Source organism: Oncorhynchus tshawytscha, linkage group LG08, assembly GCF_018296145.1.
Source record: "Oncorhynchus tshawytscha isolate Ot180627B linkage group LG08, Otsh_v2.0, whole genome shotgun sequence".
NCBI lineage: Eukaryota > Metazoa > Chordata > Actinopteri > Salmoniformes > Salmonidae > Oncorhynchus > Oncorhynchus tshawytscha.
Window position 1 is genome coordinate 71,969,998 of NC_056436.1, and position 19,922 is coordinate 71,989,919.

The window sequence follows — 19,922 nt, forward strand, 5'->3', positions numbered from 1 at the left end:
GGGTCGACACTAGGTACCACAGACACAAAGTCATAACCCCCGCCTATTTCTACAATTTATCTTCTAAACATCTTATTTCAACCTTAACCACACTGCTAATCTTACGTCCAACCTTAAATTAAGACCAAAAAGCACATTTTTGTTTTCATGAATTGTTACGATATTGCCAATTTTGACTTTGGGGTTGTGGTAACTAGTGGGAAAACCTGCCCACACACTAAACTACGGCGTTTGATTGGATGCGTTTGCCAAATGACGCCATAACTAGCTTTTTTTTTCTTTTTTCTCATGAACAAGTCACAGGTAAATTGGGAAGGCTTTACGTTTTCGCTGTCACCTGTGTATTTCAACTGTTTAACGCAAAGTAAGTTTGTTTTACCCTTAACATTGATAATGTATGTATTGCCATTTATCAATCAAACTAGCTAACTATATAACCATGCTTGGCTCCTGTGTGGACTAAACTTTGGAAGCAACCACCGGTGTGTGTGTAATAAACTACTTTATTTTTCACTTTCAGTACAACTATAACGCTAGGCGTTGTAAAGACTGATTGCACAACTGAGATTGGCACCATGTCTGATTTGGTGGATGCCAAATGCATAACTACACAATGGTAAGGCATTGCGTTTCTCCTGTCAAACCTATCAGCTTCACAAATAATATAGAATAGCAGGCGACACAATGAAATGTATGTTTATTGAATGTAGGCCTACTCTATGATTTTAAATTTATAACATGAGCTGGGGCATTTATAACCCCATTGGGATGAGTTGGGCCAGTGAGCCTCTTCTTACATATGTAACAGTATAACTTTAGACAGTCGGGTCCCTGGTTCGCGCCCGGGACCCTCAACAGTCACCCACGAAGATCCATACCCATCGCTCCACAAAAGCCGCGACCCTTGCAGAGCAAGGGGAACTACTACTTCAAGGTCTCAGAGCAAGTGACGTCACCGATTGAAACGCTATTTAGCGCGAACTACCGCTAACTAAGCTAGCGTTTCACATCCGTTACACATAGTTCTATCAGCTCTCACATTCCGAGGGAGTATATTTTAATGCTTTCATTTACCCATGAATCGTGGTGAACAAATGATTATCTCATCTCCATGAGCATGCAACGTGACGTCTGACCAAAAACACATTGGTCGTATTCCTCTGCTTAGACGTTGCTGACGCATGCCAGATCTAACAATGGCCAGGATAGGTATTTTTACGTATCAGCTAACCACATATGTTATAGCAATCTGGTGCCCGACGCCACAGTCGATGACCATTGGTTGATGCATGCGTTTAAGCATGTCATCTGTACAGTCTAGTAGGAATGGTTTCGACTTGAGGTTCACTACATTCTCCTTTTAGTCTAAATGATGCTATGGCATTTGGTTTGAAAATGTACCTCAATCCAGGCATGGAAGGTGTCGCTTCTGGCATAATGGGATATTTAGAAGATTTGCAGTATTTCAGTTTTTTATTTTTTATTAAACTGCCCTTTTTGACAGCATGTTAGGTTCTCTGATTCTAAAGCAGCCTGTTGGATTGCAAAATACTGTTACTTACCCCAATGCTAGGTGTTGCATTTGAATTTAATCCAATGTGCTGCTTTATTCAAATAAAAAAAACGGGCAATATTTCAATATTTGAGGAAATGGAATGATTAGGAGTACTGCAACACTGTCCATCCCTGCATTAAGGTACTTTTTCAAGCCGTATCCCTCATTCGTCACCCTGGTGCAAACATATTGGCCTAGTATCGTTTCAACCTTAAGGAGATTTCAGTGAACCTCAAGTCGAAACCATTCATTCTGGGAAATTTTCAGGTATGTTAGAGGTTTCATTCCCCGGGCTCTATTAGCCAAACAACATGGATTTTCAACATAGGCTACCTGTGGAACCAGATTAACACGGACAATGAAAAGTCCACTTTTAAATGTTAAAAGGAACTTCTTTGTCTTTGTTCCAGGCCAGGGAGTCCCTCACTGCCAAGGTTTACTATAGAGAATCAGAAAGTAGATGCTAGGCCTCCAGCTGACATGTACACATATAAAATGAACTACCCCAGCCTTGGACAATGTGTCATCATCAACAACAAGAACTTTGACAGGAGAACAGGTAGGCCTGAGTGTGTATTATAGGAGTTTTTGTTGTTGTCCTGTTCAGGTTACAATGATATGTCGGATGTCTACACTTCATTGGTAATTTCCCTTTGAAAGGAATGAGTTCGCGCAAGGGAACAGATGTGGATGCTGGCTATGCAAGGAAAGTGTTCGAACGTTTGGGGTACAACGTGAAAGTTGCCAATGACCAGACGGTGCAGCAGATCCAACAGCTGCTTTACACTGGTAAGTTCACCAGTCTGGATGTGAGTTAGATTTTCTTCTGTTCTGGAAGCTTCTTTTGAGAAGTTTTTCTGATCATCTACAAATGAATTGCAATCATGGTAGTAGTGATGTGTCATCTGGCTAACTTTGATCAACTTTAGGAAATGTCTCTGAATAAAAAATGTTGACAGACTTTAAGTTTAAACTACATGTGTGTATGACATTTTTCAGTGTCTCAAGACAACCACAGCCAGTCAGCCTCCTTTGTGTGTGTGATGCTGAGCCATGGAGGAGAGGGTGTGTTCTATGGCACAGATGGAAATGTGGAGCTCCAGAAGCTCACCGGACTCTTCAGGGGTGACCGCTGCAAAACGCTGGTGGGAAAGCCCAAACTCTTCTTCATCCAGGTACTGTAAGGTTTTAGCTGCCTGCTCTAAATTTCCCTTATGCAGCTCAATGATTCTCTAGGTATGTTTGTTGAATCAACTCTAAAGACTGAGGAATGAGGATGCAGTGTAACTGCATGACTTTGTAAATATGTTGTGTACTAAAGTGATGAACATGTATTCTGCATGACTGATATTCAGTGATAGTGTTAAAAGAGTAGCCTCTCTTCCCCTGACCCTTGACCCCTAATCTTTCCTGTGGACCTGGAGTGTAGGCGTGCCGTGGCTCTGATCTGGACTGTGGAATAGAGACAGACAGTGTTGCTGGTGGAATAGAGACGGACAGCGTTGCTGGTAACTATCCAGAGAGGATTCCAGTGGAGGCAGACTTTCTCTATGCTTACTCTACAGCCCCAGGTAATAAACCCTGTTTATTGATAAACCGTTTATTTTTAACCGCCCTCTCCTTACGTACTTAACATGTAAGCTAGAATCGTTAGTTACTTCTAAATTAAATGTTTATGTAAATCGGAAGTTTACATACACTTCGGTTGGAGTCATTAAAACTCATTTTTCAACCACTCTAAAAATTTCTTGTTAACAACTATAGTTTTGACAAGTCGTTAGGACATCTACTTTGTGCATGACACAAGTCATTTTTCCAACAATTGTTTACAGACATATTATTTCACTTATAATTCCCTGCATCACAATTCCAGTGGGTCAGAAGTTTACATACACAAGTTGACACTGCCTTTAAACAGCTTGGAAAATTCCAGAAAATGATGTCATGGCTTTAGAAGCTTCTGATAGGCTAATTAACATCATTTGAGTCAATTGGAGGTGTACCTGTAGATGTATTTCAAGGCCTACCTTTAAACTCAGTGTCTCTTTGTTTGACATCATGGGAAAATCAAAATAAATCAGACAAGACCACAGGAAAGAAATTGTAGACCTTCAAGTCTGGTTCATCCTTTGGAGCAATTTCCTGACGGGACCGTGTTCATCTATACAAACAATAGTACGCAAGTATAAACACCATGGGACCACGCAGCCATCCTACCGCTCAGGAAGGAGACGTGTTCTGTCTCCTAGAGATGAACGTATTTTGGTGTGAGAAGTGCAAGTCAATCCCAGAACAACAGCAAAGGACCTTGTGAAGATGCTGGAGGAAACTGGTACAAAATTATCTGTATCCACAGTAAAATGAGTTCAATATCGACAGAACCTGAAAGGACGCTCAGCAAGGAAGAAGCCACTGCTCCAAAACCGCCATAAAAAAGCCAGACTATGGTTTGCAACTACACATGGGGACAAAGATCGTACCTTTTGGAGAAGTGTCCTCTGGTCTGATGAAACAAAAATAGAACTGTTTGGCCATAATGACCACTGTTATGTTTGGAGGAAAAAGGGGGAGGCTTGTAAGCCGAAGAACACCATCCCAGCCGTGAAGCACAGGGGTGGCAGCATGTTGTGGGGGTGCTTTGCTGCAGGAGGGACTGGTGCACTTCACAAAATAGATGGCATCACGAGGAGGGAAAATTATGTGGATATATTGAAGCAACATCTCAAGACATCAGCCAGGAAGTTAAAGCTTGGTTGCAAATGGGTCTTCCGATTGGACAATGACTCCAAGCATACTTCCGAAGTTGCGGAAAAATGGCTTAAGGAACAACAATGTCAAGGTATTGGAGTGGCCATCACAAAGCCCTGACCTCAATTCTATAGAACAATTGTGGGCAGAACTGAAAAAGCATGTGCGAGCAAGGAGGCCTACAAACCTGACTCAGTTACACCAGCTCTGTCAGGAAGAATGGGCCAAAATTCACCCAACTTATTGTGGAAGGCTACCTGAAATGTTTGACCCAAGTTAAACAATTTAAAGGCAATGCTACCAAATACTAATTGAGTGTAAGTAAACTTCTGACCCACTGGGGATGTGATGAAAGAAATAAAACCAGAAATAAATCATTCTCTCTGTTATTCTGACATTTCACATTCTTAAAATAAAGTGGTGATCCTAAATGACCTCAGACCGGGAATTTTTACTTGGATTAAATGTCAGGAATTGTTAAACACCTTTGCCAAACACATTTAAACCTAGTTTATGTAAACTTCTGACTTCAACTGTATATACCTGTTGATTTCTTGAGGCATTTATAAGTTATATTCATGAGCTTAGGTTAACCATCGTACCCCATCAGAACCCAACATCTATAAGCTTGTTATACTCTGTTTGTAAACAAACTAAATGCAAACCAACACTGTATAGCCTCTCAACATGGTTAAAACTATCATTATAATATAATGAATGGTCAGTCCTTGCATACATAGTTCTCGCTTTGAATTTGAGTGGTTAGGTTTCTCCAGGCCCATCCCTCAGCTTTTCACCAAAACTCAGGCAGGGTGTCCGCTTTATTGTGTCAATGAAGGTTTCCAGCTTTAAACACTGTCATTTATTCATGCATACTAGATATGTTACCTTTACATGGTATAATGTAGGCACCCATTGTTACGTAGTACTTACAACTGATGTCTGAACTTAAACAAACTGCAAATGTGTGAATCACAGTAGACTATAGTCCTACTAAAATAAACGTTTGGTAATTGCACTGCACCTACGTACAAAAACGACCATGTACCACTTTAGAAGTTTTAGCAATGGTTATCATTGCTATAGTGTTTGACTGATTTGGTTTGTGAACTCCATAGGCTACTACTCCTGGAGGAACACCGACAAGGGCTCCTGGTTCATCCAGGCCCTCTGTGAGATGTTACAAAGGTACGGCAAACAGCTGGACATTATGCAGATCATGACACGTGTTAACCACAAGGTGGCACATGACTTCGAGGCTTCCGCCAACAAGCAGATCCCTTGCATTGTGTCTATGTTGACCAAACATCTCTACTTTCCACAGTGATTGTATATCCTGTGGGACCATTTTACATATTTGCACAGTGTCTGCTGGGCTTCTAAAGACCATTAAATAATACAGAGGGATTCTCTGCACTGGACCAAATACCACTGTGTAATCACTTATTCAAATACTTCTGTTTGGGGAAAGTCTAAAAGCGAAAAGGTATGAAATGTTTACCCTTGGGGCCTAAAGGGCATTATGTTGGACCACAGAGAATGGCTTTTTAATGGGGAAAGGCTGGCATTAAGTATTGACTACGCAATAGTAGTACTTGCTATTGATATGTAGTTAATTAATTTGGAATGGAATTAAAATGCTCTGAATTGTAGGGTAAATACATGTTCAGATAACATGGAATGAAAGTCACTCGGGCTTTATAAGTATTCTAAAGTTGTGTTCTGTCTCTATATAAATCATCTGTCACCCGTGAGGTGTTTTTTCATCATTTGCACATTCAAATAGGGTACTACATGAATAAAGGAGCTTTTATCCTTGGTAAATTGTGTTCCCAAGAAACAACATTTATGTAAATAGGATTTCAAGAAAAAAATGTAAGAAAATATAGAATTTTTTTTGTTGATTCCTGGTGCAAGAATTTCTTGCATCCTATTGTGAAATAATATGTTTGCGATTTCATTGCGATAGTATTCCATATGAAAATCTAACATATCATGGTTATTCAAAAGTTGGAAACTGTCTTTATCCAACACATGATGGACATCTGAATGGGTGGGACTTGCAGAGTGTTTGGCCTCAGATAAGATGTCTGTGTCTGCAGGGCCAAGGCGCTTGCATTTCCTGTGTTAGGGGCCAGGGAAACCACACTGCCTCTGCTTTGCCTTTCTGACAATACTGACCAGAAACTACAAGGTTTTACTTCCATCAAGTTCAAATAACAAAGACAGTTCATTAACCATGGGCAAAAATTACATTGTTTTCTGATATTGTATGTAGGGTTTACAGTACACAAGTTCTGTCCACATTTTCAGAAATGAACTATGCAAAAAGCACTGTAGCAAATTTTGAAACAGAGCAACTAGTTTCGTTTCAAGCAGAAAATGCAAGCTGGGATCCAACCAGATGGGTGTTGAGGAAGTGAAAATGAAATTGAGCTGTCCGTTGCAGAGGCGTAGACCAATGAGAAGACTTCCGTGCTCTCCAGAACCCTGTGCAACGCCATCTAGGCTCAGGGGACGTGAGACAAACAAATCGGGAGGGGATTTCCACGCCAAGCACTTCCTTTACTTGTTTTGCTTTCGATCTGGACACTGAAATAGGCTAAATTAACTTTTCGTTTGATATACAGAAACTCAAACTACACGAGAATATTGTTCAACTGACAAGAGGACTGTCGATTAATCAAGCTGAATAGAACACTTTATCGCAGGTAACGTTTCCGCATGTTATTATCGCTGAAGTTATGTATCTATAGAATCACGAAGCGACATTGTAAACCCTAATCGAAAGTAATAGAATGTTGATCCGTTGGCCAACCGACTTGGAATGAAGTTTATTTTCACTTTTGGGTTGATATGTCTGGCAGCTTTCTTGTGAACTTGAATTAGCACAGCTGTCAGTTTTGACGACAACGTGACTTGACAAGACTGAGCGAAATGTTTCTTTGTGGCGCATTGCGCACCAAAATGTCTACAGGCAATTGTTGCGGTATAACCATTTACAGGTAGATGTCTGTTATTGTGTATGTTATCAGGCTAAGATGGGCAGTATAATAGAATTGGAACACGCTTGGTAAATTGCATGAATACTAGACTACAACTGCAGGGTTTACTAAATGATAACTAAGTTATTTTACTGCCTCATTTTTAAAGCAAACTAGAATATGTATGATTAACCCAAGAAGTGTGTGTGTGTATGTATGTATATATATATATTAAAGTAACATTCTAATATCCTGTTACTGAATATTGGTTTAGGAGTTAGTTGCCTTTTGTTGAAGTGAACTTTGATCACGACTTGATTACTCTACGTCTACCTGTAGCCAATAATTCTCAACTCTACGATACCGGATGAAGTTTGGTGGCGATGAGGTGAGTTTTGGCGGAGTGCAGCCTACCTCCGAATACATCGAGTACATAGAGATCTGTAGATGGTGGTAAAAAATGTCAATTATTTCATGCATACCTTGTACTTATGTTTGTCCTGTGTAACTGGGTTATTTACTTTTGGTGCTGCAATCAGTCGTTTTTTATTAAAAATAGCATTTTACTCAACCTCCGCCAAGAGAGCCATTGTTTGTTAAAGTATAAGGAGCAGCCCTGCACCACGCAATTTGACAGTCACATAGAATTACGTTTTTATCAAAACCTTCGGATTGCAGCAACTGAAAGAAAAGAACAGTTACACATGACAAACACGTACAAGGTACGCATGAAATAATGGACATTTTTACTAGTATCGACTGATACTGACTCGATGTAGTCGGAAGTAGGCTACACTGCCAAAACTCAGCGCCTCGCTGCTCAACTCCATTGGGTAACGTGGATTTGAGAATTCTTGGCTACGGTTGCATGCAGTAATAACTAAGCAACTTGCGTGGTCATCACAAGCTTATGTGCACCTTTTAACCATTAACACCATATTACACATCAACAAAGTAAAGCTTGACGTGTGCTAAAACACAACTGCGTCTATTCGCGTTTTGTTGTAACCCCCCTGTAAAATATTTGTTGTGGCGCTGGGTTTCTGCTCTTTAGTAAGAGAATGATATCAGATGTTGCTGATGGGCTCCGGGAATGATGTCATCCCCCTAATGGGCCTCTTTGCCAGTGAGGTTTTCTGACCTGTTGCTGTCTACAGGAAGCTAAGGAAATGGATAATTCATTACATTTACTGTTTATCTCCTCCTTGCTCTCTGTCTGCAGGCTACCATGCCCGTGGAAAGGATGCGAATGCGGCCATGGCTGGTGGAACAGATAAACTCTTCCCTAATCCCTGGCCTGATATGGATTAATAGAGTGAGTGAAATATATCTTTATTGAGACATTCCGTTTTCTTCAGTATGGAAAATCAACACATTCTAAGATTATTCTGTACCAGGTTTTCAGTCTTTGCTGAAGCAATTTGCTACCAAACCCAACAACGTAACCCCTCCGTCACACAAACAGGTTTACACTCCTATCTAAACAGTCAACCATATTCTGTCTAAGTTGTGTGTTTTGTTTGCTTGTTATATTTTTAAAATCCTCACTGGCAAGTACTGTATGTAGAAACAGGAAACGCATGTATGTGCTGCTGATTTGTTAGCCAAGTCATAAAGTATGTCTGAATCATTGTTGTGATGAACCTGCAGGAGAAGAGGATCTTCCAGATTCCATGGATGCATGCTGCAAGGCATGGCTGGGATTTGGAGAAAGACGCTCCTTTATTTATGAACTGGGCCATTCATACAGGTACGGTAATGAACATTTGAAATGATAAGAAATGGCCAACAATACACAGTTCTACATGACCAATGCTACTGTTGTGTTATGAATTAAGTTTATGCAGCAGTATGGCCTTCCCATAACAAGTGATTTTCTCTTATCAGGAAAATACCAACTAGGGATCGACAAACCAGACCCGAAAACATGGAAGGCCAATTTCCGCTGTGCTATGAACTCTCTGCCTGATATTGAGGAGGTGAAAGACAAGAGCATCAAGAAGGGGACCAACGCTTTCAGAGTATACAAGATGCTGTCTGCTTCAGAGCGCCAGACCAAGAAAGGCAAGTTGTTCTCTGAGTCTCTGGCTGCAGGTAGACAGGCAGCCTAATTCTGATATTTTTTTTTCACTAATTGGTATTTTGACCAATCAGATCAGCTCTGAAAAAGATCTGATGTGAAAAGATCTGATGTGATTGGTCAAAAGACCAATTAGTTATAAAAAAATACAGAATTGGGCTGCCTGTGTAAACGCAGTCTCTGGTTCAGCGAGAACAGTGGTTGAATTCAAATCACATTTTATTTGTTACGTGCTTAGTCTACACCTGTGGTTTACTAACAGTGAACTGCTTGGTAAACAACAGGTGTAGGCTAACAGTGAAATGCTTTCTGACGGGTCCTTTTAACATCAATAGAAATAGTGACGCAAGGAATAAATACAGTGAATAACAATAACAAGTAAAACTAACATGGCTATATACAGGGAGTACCGGGTAGTAACATGGCTATGTATAGGGAGTACCGGGTAGTAACATGGCTATGTACAGGGAGTACCGGGTAGTAACATGGCTATGTATAGGGAGTACCGGGTAGTAACATGGCTATGTACAGGGAGTACCGGGTAGTAACATGGCTATGTATAGGGAGTACCGGGTAGTAACATGGCTATGTACAGGAGTACCGGGAGTAACATGGCTATGTACAGGAGTACCGGGTAGTAACATGGCTATGTACAGGAGTACCGGGTAGTAACATGGCTATGTACAGGAGTACCGGGTAGCAACATGGCTATGTACAGGAGTACCGGGTAGCAACATGGCTATGTACAGGAGTACCGGGTAGCAACATGGCTATGTACAGGAGTACCGGGTAGCAACATGGCTATGTACAGGAGTACCGGGTAGCAACATGGCTATGTACAGGGAGTACCGGGTAGCAACATGGCTATGTACAGGGAGTACCGGGTAGCAACATGGCTATGTACCGGGAGTACCGGGTAGCAACATGGCTATGTACCGGGTAGCAACATGGCTATGTACCGGGTAGCAACATGGCTATGTACCGGGTAGCAACATGGCTATGTACCGGGTAGCAACATGGCTATGTACCGGGTAGCACCGGGTAGCAACATGGCTATGTACCGGGTAGTAACATGGCTATGTACCGGGAGTACCGGGTAGTAACATTATAAATGGCAAACTGTAGGGTATATCCGCTTTCAGTGTGTCACACTTATGACTGTATTAAGGCATTATGATGTGGCCAGTTTTGCATTCAACTTCAATTCATGTGTAATATGTGCTCTGAGTATTATTTTGGTATATGATCTAATAACCTGTAGAAAACTGATACACATTTGACACACTGAAATAGATTGTGTGTAACAATGGACTGTCTATTAACAATGGACTGTGTGTGTTTTCTAGGAAAGAAGAGGACTGAGAAAGGAGGAAAGAACAAGGTAATAACCATCATCAAAATGTTATGTTGACACAACACCTCTGTGCATAAGTCTATAATCAATTTCACATTCAAACTATTATTGTAAATGAATAATTTGCATGTAAAATGGTATGAGCATGGATAACAGACCTTCAATGAGGATGGAGAGAGATGCCCACACCCCTCTATCTCTGTCACCCCAGCAGCAGGTGGAGCCCGGGTTCCCAGCCATGGAGAGCATGAATGGGTCTGTTGGAGACCATCATGGGCCGGTGGTGAAGGTGGAGGTGAAGGAGGAGGTGAAAGACGAGTACTTTACAGACTGCACAGGTAATACCTGGCATTAGTGTGTTTTTTTGTGTCCCCAATTGCACACTAATCCCTATATAGTTCACTTCTTTTGATCACTTTCCATAGGGCTCTGGTCAAAATTAGTGCACTTTACAGGGAACACGATGTCATTTGTGACCACCTTGTCTCTACTACATACCTCAATCAATGTAATTGATGTTGATTTTAAAAGTGTGTGGTAAACATGCAAGACTGCACAACTGTAGTAGTTAATTATGCTCTTACTAATGTCTTATATGCATACGTTTTATTTTTGGTTGTGTATTTTTATTTATTAAGGATCCCCATTAGTTCCTGCCAAGGTAGCAGCGACTCTTCCTGGGGTTTATTATTGATCCCCATTAGTTCTGGGACGTTAGCAGCTACTCTTCCTGGGGTTTATTAAGGATCCCCATTAGTTCTGCCAAGGCAGCAGGTACTCTTCCTGGGGTTTATTATGGATTAGAGGTTGACCGATTATGATTTTTCAACACCAATACCGATTTATTGGAGGACCAAAAAAAGCCCATGCCGATTAATCGTCCGATATATATTATATATTTGTAATAATGACAATTCCAACAATACTGAATGAACACTTTTATTTTAACTTAATATAATACATCAATAAAATCTGTTTAGTCTCAAATAAATAATGACACATGTTCATTTTGGTTTAAATAATGCAATACAAGTGTTGGAGAAGAAAGTAAAAGTGTAATATGTGCCATGTAAAAAAGCTCATGTTTAAGTTCCTTGCTCAGAACATATGAAAGATGGTGGTTCCTTTTAACATGAGTCTTCAATATTCCCTGTTAAGAATTTTTAAGTTGTAGTTATTTTAGGACTATTTCTCTATACCATTTGTATTTCATATACCTTTGACTATTGGATGTTCTTATAGGCACTATAGTATTGCCAGCCTAATCTCGGGAGTTGATAGGCTTGAAGTCCTACACAGTGCAATGCTTGAAGCACAGCGAAGAGCTGCTGGCAAATGCAGGAAAGTGCTGTTTGAATGAATGCTTACGAGCCTGCTGCTGCCTACCACCGCTCAGTCAGACTGCTCTATCAAATCATAGACATAATTATAATATAATAAATCACAGAAATACGAGCCGAAGGTCATTAATGTGGTCAAATCCTGAAACTATCATTTCGAAAACAAAACGTTTATTCTTTCAATGAAATATGGAACCGTTCCGTATTTTATCTAACAGGTGGCATCCCTAAGTCAAAATATTGATATTACATTGCACAATTTTTAATGTTATGTCATAATTATGTACAATTCTGGCAAATTAATTACTGTCTTTGTTAGGCTTAATTGGTCTTCACACAGTTCGCAACAAGCCAGGCAGCCCAAACTGCTGCATATACCCTGACTCTGCTTGTGCAGAACACGAGAAGTGACACAATATCCTAGTTAAAAGAAATTCATGTTAGCAGGCAATATTAACTAAATATGCAGGTTTAAAAATATATACTTGTGTATTGATTTTAAGAAAGGCATTGATGTTTATGGTTAGGTACATTTGTGCAACGACAGTGCTTTTTTCGCGAATGCGCTTGTTAAATCATCACCCGTTTGGCGAAGTAGGATGTGATTCAATGATAAATTAACAGGCACCGCATCGATTATATGCAACGCAGGACAAGCTAGATAAACTAGTAATATCATCAACCATGTGTAGTTAACTAGTGATTATGTTAAGATTGATTGTTTTTTATAAGATACATTTAATGCTAGCTAGCAACCTACCTTGGCTCCTTGCTGCACTCTGGAAACAGGTAGTCAACCTGCCACGCAGTCTCCTCGTGGACTGCAACGTAATCGGAGTCCAAAATTTCCTATTACCGATTGTTATGAAAACTTAATCGGCCCTAATTAATCGGCCACTCAGATTAATCGGTCGACCTCTATTATGGATCCACATTAGTTCCTACCAAGGCAGCAACTACTCTTCCTGGTGTTTATTATGGATCCCCGTTAGTTCTGCCGAGACAGCAGCTACTCTTCCTGGGGTCCAAACACATTAAGACACTTACATTACATTTAAAACAAAATATAAAACAGTACATCATATAACATTATTACACCACAACATATCTACAATACAAAATTATATAATACCACCATATAACAATATTCCAATGTACGTGTGTGTAGAGTGCTTGTGTGTCTTTCCTCTGGATTACCGTTTAATAACCAGGGATCATCCTCTCTTCCTCAGAATATCTTCATCAGAGCAGTCACAGTCCTGGGTACGACCAGCTGATCGTCGACGACCTGCCTTGTGTCTGCCAGACCATCGAGGTGACCACGGAGAATGAGGAGCAGTCAGTCAGCTCCAGCCACCCGTACCCACTCCAGATCTCCCCTGTGTCCTCGTATGGAGGTCAGTCCACCCCCCCCACCCCCTAAATGCTCCCATCCCATGCCTTAACACAACAGACATGGGTGCTTGCCCTTGAATTTGGGATCCCAATTGGCATGTAGAATTGTGTTTAACTCCTCCACCCACGGTGAGGACGCTGGCAGCTACAATCTTTCCTGCAGAAGACCTGCAAGTCACATCAGTACCCATCATAGGTTTTAATAGAGTAGTAGAATCCTTGTCAGCCATATCAAAATTAAGCTAGAGTTGAATGAGATCTACAATCAAATAAGACTGATAGGTGAATCATTTATTTGGAGGTATTAATTACTAGATTTTCAACACCCTTCTATGCTTGTGGCTTCAAAGGGACAGTTAAGGCTCCATTTCAAAATAGCAGGTAAAATGGAAACCTTTGAACCTTTTATTTGAGCCAGGTAGTGTAGTACTGTGTTGTATTGCTTAATGTATATTATGGTTTATGGCTTTGCTGTTGCAAGCTCAAGGCCAGTGTGTGTCATCATAAAGATGGCTACATCTCCACTGTCATTCAACCTGCTCCTGTTATTACTGTAGAGTAAGTTAATGTGTTGTAAAGTGACATACTGTACACAGTGCAACTACTAGTCCTGCATGTTTAGTATTTGGTGAAGCATTAAACGATCAATGATTGTTTAGAGGCTGCCTAGAGTGTATCACTGATGGTAGCAGATAATCCTCACGTCATCATCCCTCTCTAACCTGTTAGTCTGGAAATCCCTGACTGTGTTTCATGGTTCTTCTTCCTGGTCTGCTTAACAGAGAGTGACCCAGACAGTGTGCACAGTGAAGAGGACTCCAAGGAGGTAAGGCCTGAGCTCTGTCTACACGTATTATACCCATCTGTGTACAAACTAAAGGACTCTGAACAATAGAATACATATCTGTATCAGAAGCAAGACACATCATTTAGAACTGGTTGTCCTGGTAACCATGGTTAGTTTAGTAATCACTCAAGACAGGCAGCTTTTTTTGTAAGATTGGAAAGGTACACAGAAGCCTTTGATTTTAAGCCTGTGCATTAGAGCTGGCTGATATTGATTAAAATCCATATGATAAATTTAGTGAACTATCTCGATAAAGATAAATTGAACGCTACGTTCATAACATGAATGCACCAGTTACTCTTTTATATTACCCTTAAAACTACTGCTGCTACTTTGAATGTTGTAGCTATCAATTGTCCCCTCAACAATCAGCAATATTAGCAAACTTATTTCGTGCCAAATTTAACATTTCTCTAGTAGGGCCCTATATGTTATTTATCTTAATGAAAGATATCAGCAAAATTTCCACGATAAGTGGTCGATAATTTTCAGCAACTTTTAAGGAGTGCTTGTAACACAGAGCGAAAGCTTTGTTTTATGGTGCCACTGTAGATGGCCTGTTTATGGTGCCATTGTAGCTGGCCTGTTCGCTAAGGCAAGGTAAGGGCACTTCGCTAGCAACATTCCCTTATTCCAATAAGGCTGAGCGGCATGGCTGGGCCTGCCTGGGAACACAGACACATACAGCTGAAACATTTGATAAACAAGCCTTAACTTGAAGCCCACCATTTTGAGTTCATTATATTAGCCAGTTCTACTGCTTAACAGCTGAGTACAGTAACTGTAGCATGGTAATACTGTCACACTACCTCCACCTCCAGGTCTACCTCTACCACTACCTGCACCTCTACCACCACCTCTACCTCCACCTGTACCTCCACCTGTACCTCTACCACTACCTCTACCACTAACTCTACCACTACCTGCACCTCTACCACCACCTCCACCTCTACCACTACCTCTACCACTACCACTACCTCTACCACTAACTCTACCACTACCTGCACCTCTACCACCACCTCTACCACTACCACTACCTCTACCACTACCACTACCACTAACTCTACCTCTACCTGCACCTCTACCTCCACCTGTACCTCCACCTGTACCACTACCTGTACCACTACCACTACCTGTACCACTACCACTAACTCTACCACTACCTCTAGCTTATATTGTCAGTTCCTGTTTTAGAGTGCTCTGATGTAAAGAAAGACAAAGCAACAGAAGGCAGCTCTCTGGTGAATACTGGATTCACTTGTTTCCCATGGCTAATGATTCACCCTAATTTAATATCTTGAATTGTCCTCAAATCAAGCCCAATCACAAATCAAACGCGTACAGTGTGTTTGATTTGTGATTGGTAAGTATTTGAGATTGGAAAGTATTCATACCCCTTGACCTGTTCCACATGTTGTTAGCCTGAATAAAAAATGTATTAAATATTTTTTTCCCTCACCCATCGACACACAGTACCCCATAATGTCAAAGTGAAAAGATGTTTTATGTTTTTTTGGCTAAATTAAATACAGAAATATCTCTTATTCATACCCCTGAGTCAATACTTTGTAGAAGCACCTTTGGCAGCGATTACAGCTGTGAGTCTTTCTGGGTAAGTTTCTAAAAGCTTTCCACACCTGGATTGTGCAACATTTGCCAAGTTTCTTTCTTTAAAAAAATTCTTAAAGTTCTGTCGAATTGGTTGTTGTTAATTGCTAGACAACCATTTTCAGGGCTTGCCATAGATTTTCAAGCAGATTTAAGTCAAAACTGTGTCTCTGCCATTCCTTGGTAAGCAACTCCATTGTAGGTTTGGCCTTTTGTTTTAGGTTATTGTCCTGCTGGAAGGAGAATTCATTTCCCAGTGTCTGGTGGAAAGCAGACTACCAGGTTTTCCACTAGGATTTTGCCTGTGCTTAGCTCCATTCCGTTTATTTTTTTATCCTGAAAGATTCACCAGTCCTTAACAATTACAAGCATACTCATAATGCAGCAACAACAATGCTTGAAAATATGGAGAGTGGTTTTTGCAGTATTACTTTAGTGCGTTGTTGCAAACAGGATGCTCATTTTGAAATATTTTATTCTGTATAGGCTTCCTCCTTTTCACTCTGTCAATTAGGTTAGTATTGTGGCGTAACTACAATAATGTTGATCCATCCTCAGGAGAAAAACTATCATAGCCATTAAACTCTAACTGTTTTAAAGTCACTATTGGCCTCATGGTGAAATCCCTGAGTGGTTTCCTTCCTCTCCTGCAACTGAGTTTGGAAGAACATCTGTATCTTTGTAGCGACTGGGTGTATTTATACACCATCCCAAAGTGTAATTAATAACTTCACCATGCTCAAAAGGATATTCAATGTCTACCAATAGGTGCCCTTTGCAAGGCATTGGAAAACATCCCTAGTTTGTGGATGAATCTGTTTGAAATTCACTGCTCGACTAGGGGACCTTACAGATAAGTGAATGTGTGGGATACAGAGATGAGGTAGTCATTAAAAAATCATGTCAATCTCTATTATTGCGCACTGAGTGAGTCCATGCAACTTATTATGTGACTTGTTAAGCAAATCATTACTCCTGAACTTATTTAGGCTTTCCATAAAGGGGTTGGATACTTGTTGACTCAAGACATTTCAGCTTTTAATTGTTAATTCATTTGTTAAACTTAAAAATAAAAAAAATAAAAACATAATTCCGCTTTGATATTATGGGGTATTGTGTGTAGGCCAGTGACACAAAAAAATCTAAATTGAATCCATTTTAAATTTGGCCTGAAAAAGTCAAGGTGTGTGAATAATTTCTGAAGGTGCTGTACATAGCGTTACAAAACAAGGACAATAGCAAATCAAGCACATGCATATTGTTACAGAAGGCATTATTTATTTCTTAAATGTTGCCTTTGTATTGTTTTGAATACATATTGACATGTCCACTGGAGGAACGGAGAACTAGTATAACACCAGGCTATTTTCTGTGCCCAATGAAGCCCTTGGTGGGGAGATGAGGTCCCTTTAGTATGAGGTTCCTTAGTATAGATGAATCATGCAGAGCTCAACAGCAGGAGGACAAGCATTTTAGAAAGTATTAAGAACAAGTTTGACAGTGCTCATAAACATGACAATATATGTGAATGTCTGTGTTTCAGCCATGTTTTGCTAGACTTGCTATGTCAATGAAATTCCCACTTCTACTGCTTTAAATGATTTATGAAGATTCTGCAAACAGAAATATGCTAGTAGCCAACTCTATATTCATGTATATCCTGAAATGAGTGTTTGAATGGTTATGGCATTGGCTGAGTTAAACCCACCTTCTGTGTGACTTGCAGGATCTTCGTGGTGGGCTGTGGGAATCAAGTTTCACTTCCTCTGTGCTGAGAGTGCCCTCGTGCTCATTACCCAGCATGGCCACCTTTGTCACTGGTGGAAAGGTAACCAACTTCAAAGTGACCAGCACCAGGGACCCCATGCCCCTTATTAGCTACAGCAACAGCCCCTGGACCAGGGACATGCCAGCAGCCCAGCACCCTCCCTCAGAGCAGGCTTCCTCCAGCCAGGCCTCTGCTGCAGAGACCAGAGCCAGCGTTATCATGAAGACATCAGACGTCTCCTCTGTGAAGACCTGCTGAAGCCCTGGCAGTGCAGTGACTCAAGACCAGATACAGGCCAGTCAGGGGCAGGCTTGGCGTTGAAAAGCATTGATCACTGCTGGGCTTGTTGTTCGACCAGAGTGCCTACTCATAGTAAAGACTATGTCTATGGGACATACAGTATAGGGGCTCTGTGAGCTGTAGAATATGAATCGATGCCCAAACTGAACCTGCCAAGATCTCAGGGCCTTTTTAGATGGGATGGGAGTGAGGGGATGAATCTACAAACTGTTGGGCATCTCTCACACTCCCCACCCACTGTTATTAATGTATATACTGATATGTCTGCGTAATGGCATACTGCTTCTGCACCTTATGGAAAACACTGATGGGGATGTGAGTGGCCACCCTGGCTGTGTGTTTACACTGACAGCAAGGCTGAAGCCTGGGAAAGGCCTCAAGAGGCCTTGCTGATCTAACTTTCCAACCTTGTCTTTGACCTTCAAGGTGATGCCATCCATTGGTTAGGAGGATGAAGTGAGTAAATGCACCTGGTCATTTATCTTGATGCCTTTTAAGCAAGCTTATATATATTTTTTTTATATAAAGGGACATTTTAATCTAACGTGGACAATTTATTTGATTTGTATATTTTTTACTCAATGAAAGATTTCTGATTCTTTGTTCGATTTGTTTTTTATTATTGTTATTTACATGACACATTATGAAGAAAAAAATACATTTTTATCAAGTCCGCATTTGTGACATCTCATGTGTGAAATTGTATAGGCTTGTTGCTTATGTGTGCCTCTATGTAATGGTGTTTTAAATTAGTTGCTAAATCCATTTACACACGTTTGAGTGTGTCACACATTCATGGCCAACTCTTAATCCTGTGGATCAACATGCAAATCTTAATAAAAATATTGTTTTGTAATCTTGTGGTACTACAGTGTAGTAGACATTTTTTTTCTAGTGACACAGATTACCAGAGGTCAGCAATGTCTGTTTTCTGACCATGTGTGAAACGTTTATGTAGTTATTTGGTCCAGCTGTTGGATTCAAGAAATTTGAATTTGTTTCACTGTTCTCTTCCTGCTGTCCTTTCTCAACTCTGGAAGATTTTTACAAAGAAAATGGTGCCAACAGTGAGTGTTTTTGCCTCTGTGTTGAATCATAGTATTACTTGTTTCATCAAATCAAATTTTGTCACATACACAAGGTTAGCAGATGTTAATGCGAGTGTAGAGATGCTTGTGCTTCTAGTGCCGACAATGCAGTAATAACAGACATGAATGCAGTGATACTCCAGCTAAAGCATAATGGCTCTGAAAAGTCTACAAATACTAGTGATTGTGAACTGAAAATAGAGGGGGTTTTTTGTCTTCTTTTTTTACCTGGTTTCCTCTTAACAATCCTTTCACATTCTATTGTGTGTGTGTGGGGGTGGGGTGGGGGGGGTAGTTGCCTGCTTTGGCTCATGCTCTGGCTGCCTTTTAGTTTCGGTTGCTGTTCTTAGCCTCTTAACTTCCTGTTTGCGCCTGAACACACAGCCAATTGGTGCCCTGGTTGCTGTGACAACCACACACCAGATAGGCCATTAATCAATCCCAGAGTAAACAGTCCACAGGATAGTCCAGACAGAGCATATAACAGCACGCAAATGCCAAGCATTATGAAACGGCAATGTTAAAGGACTGGACCATCAGACATCTGCAGATCTTAAAATGCATTGTCCAGCCCAAGGACTTTTGTTTGAATGAAAAGAGGTATATAAAATACAACTATTATATTTTCTTTCATTTAGTTTCATTCATGTCTTTGGTTTGGTTGAATAGTCTCTGGGCAAATGAAAAGGGTCAAGTTCATGACAATACTGTAGTTACAGTGCCTTCAAAGTATTCAAACCCCTTGACATACCACATTTTGTTATGTACAGCCTGAATTCAAAATGTATAAAATATATTAATTTTCTCAGCCATCTACACACAATACCCCATAATGACAAAGTGAAAACATTTTTT

General features: G+C 40.5%; 2 protein-coding genes across 5 annotated transcripts; both read left to right on the forward strand.

The window, feature by feature from the left end:
* The first annotated feature begins 141 nt into the window (after positions 1–141).
* casp3b (caspase 3, apoptosis-related cysteine peptidase b) lies at positions 142–6,122 on the forward strand. The gene is made up of 7 exons (XM_024428895.2): positions 142–364; positions 521–616; positions 1,966–2,114; positions 2,216–2,344; positions 2,555–2,730; positions 2,985–3,126; positions 5,422–6,122. Exons 1-7 carry the CDS (start codon positions 240–242, stop codon positions 5,628–5,630), a joined length of 1,026 nt encoding a protein of 341 aa, XP_024284663.2. The 5' UTR covers positions 142–239; the 3' UTR covers positions 5,631–6,122.
* Positions 5,422–18,845, forward strand: irf2 (interferon regulatory factor 2). 4 transcript variants are annotated; one of them, XM_024428892.1, is made up of 9 exons: positions 5,422–5,491; positions 8,510–8,602; positions 8,938–9,037; positions 9,175–9,351; positions 10,714–10,748; positions 10,933–11,059; positions 13,294–13,458; positions 14,239–14,282; positions 17,638–18,845. In XM_024428892.1, exons 2-9 carry the CDS (start codon positions 8,516–8,518, stop codon positions 17,935–17,937), a joined length of 1,035 nt encoding a protein of 344 aa, XP_024284660.1. In that variant the 5' UTR covers positions 5,422–5,491; positions 8,510–8,515; the 3' UTR covers positions 17,938–18,845. The 4 variants fall into 4 exon arrangements, with proteins under 4 accessions (XP_024284660.1, XP_024284659.1, XP_024284662.1 ...); XM_024428891.2 differs by lacking the exon at positions 5,422–5,491 and adding an exon at positions 6,782–7,014; XM_024428894.2 differs by lacking the exon at positions 5,422–5,491 and adding an exon at positions 7,009–7,014 and having other exon boundaries at positions 10,936–11,059.
* The last annotated feature ends 1,077 nt before the right edge of the window (positions 18,846–19,922 follow it).

Bases quoted from the DNA above. Each gene is read 5' to 3' on its own strand.
- casp3b (XM_024428895.2), top strand. From the start codon at position 240: ATGCGTTTGCCAAATGACGCCATAACTAGCTTTTTTTTTCTTTTTTCT. The intron at 365-520 runs GTAAGTTTGTTT...TTTCACTTTCAG, and splicing joins TTTCAACTGTTTAACGCAAA to TACAACTATAACGCTAGGCG. The intron at 2,115-2,215 runs GTAGGCCTGAGT...TCCCTTTGAAAG, and splicing joins GAACTTTGACAGGAGAACAG to GAATGAGTTCGCGCAAGGGA.
- irf2 (XM_024428892.1), top strand. From the start codon at position 8,516: ATGCCCGTGGAAAGGATGCGAATGCGGCCATGGCTGGTGGAACAGATA. The intron at 9,038-9,174 runs GTACGGTAATGA...TTCTCTTATCAG, and splicing joins GAACTGGGCCATTCATACAG to GAAAATACCAACTAGGGATC. The intron at 14,283-17,637 runs GTAAGGCCTGAG...TGTGACTTGCAG, and splicing joins GTGAAGAGGACTCCAAGGAG to GATCTTCGTGGTGGGCTGTG.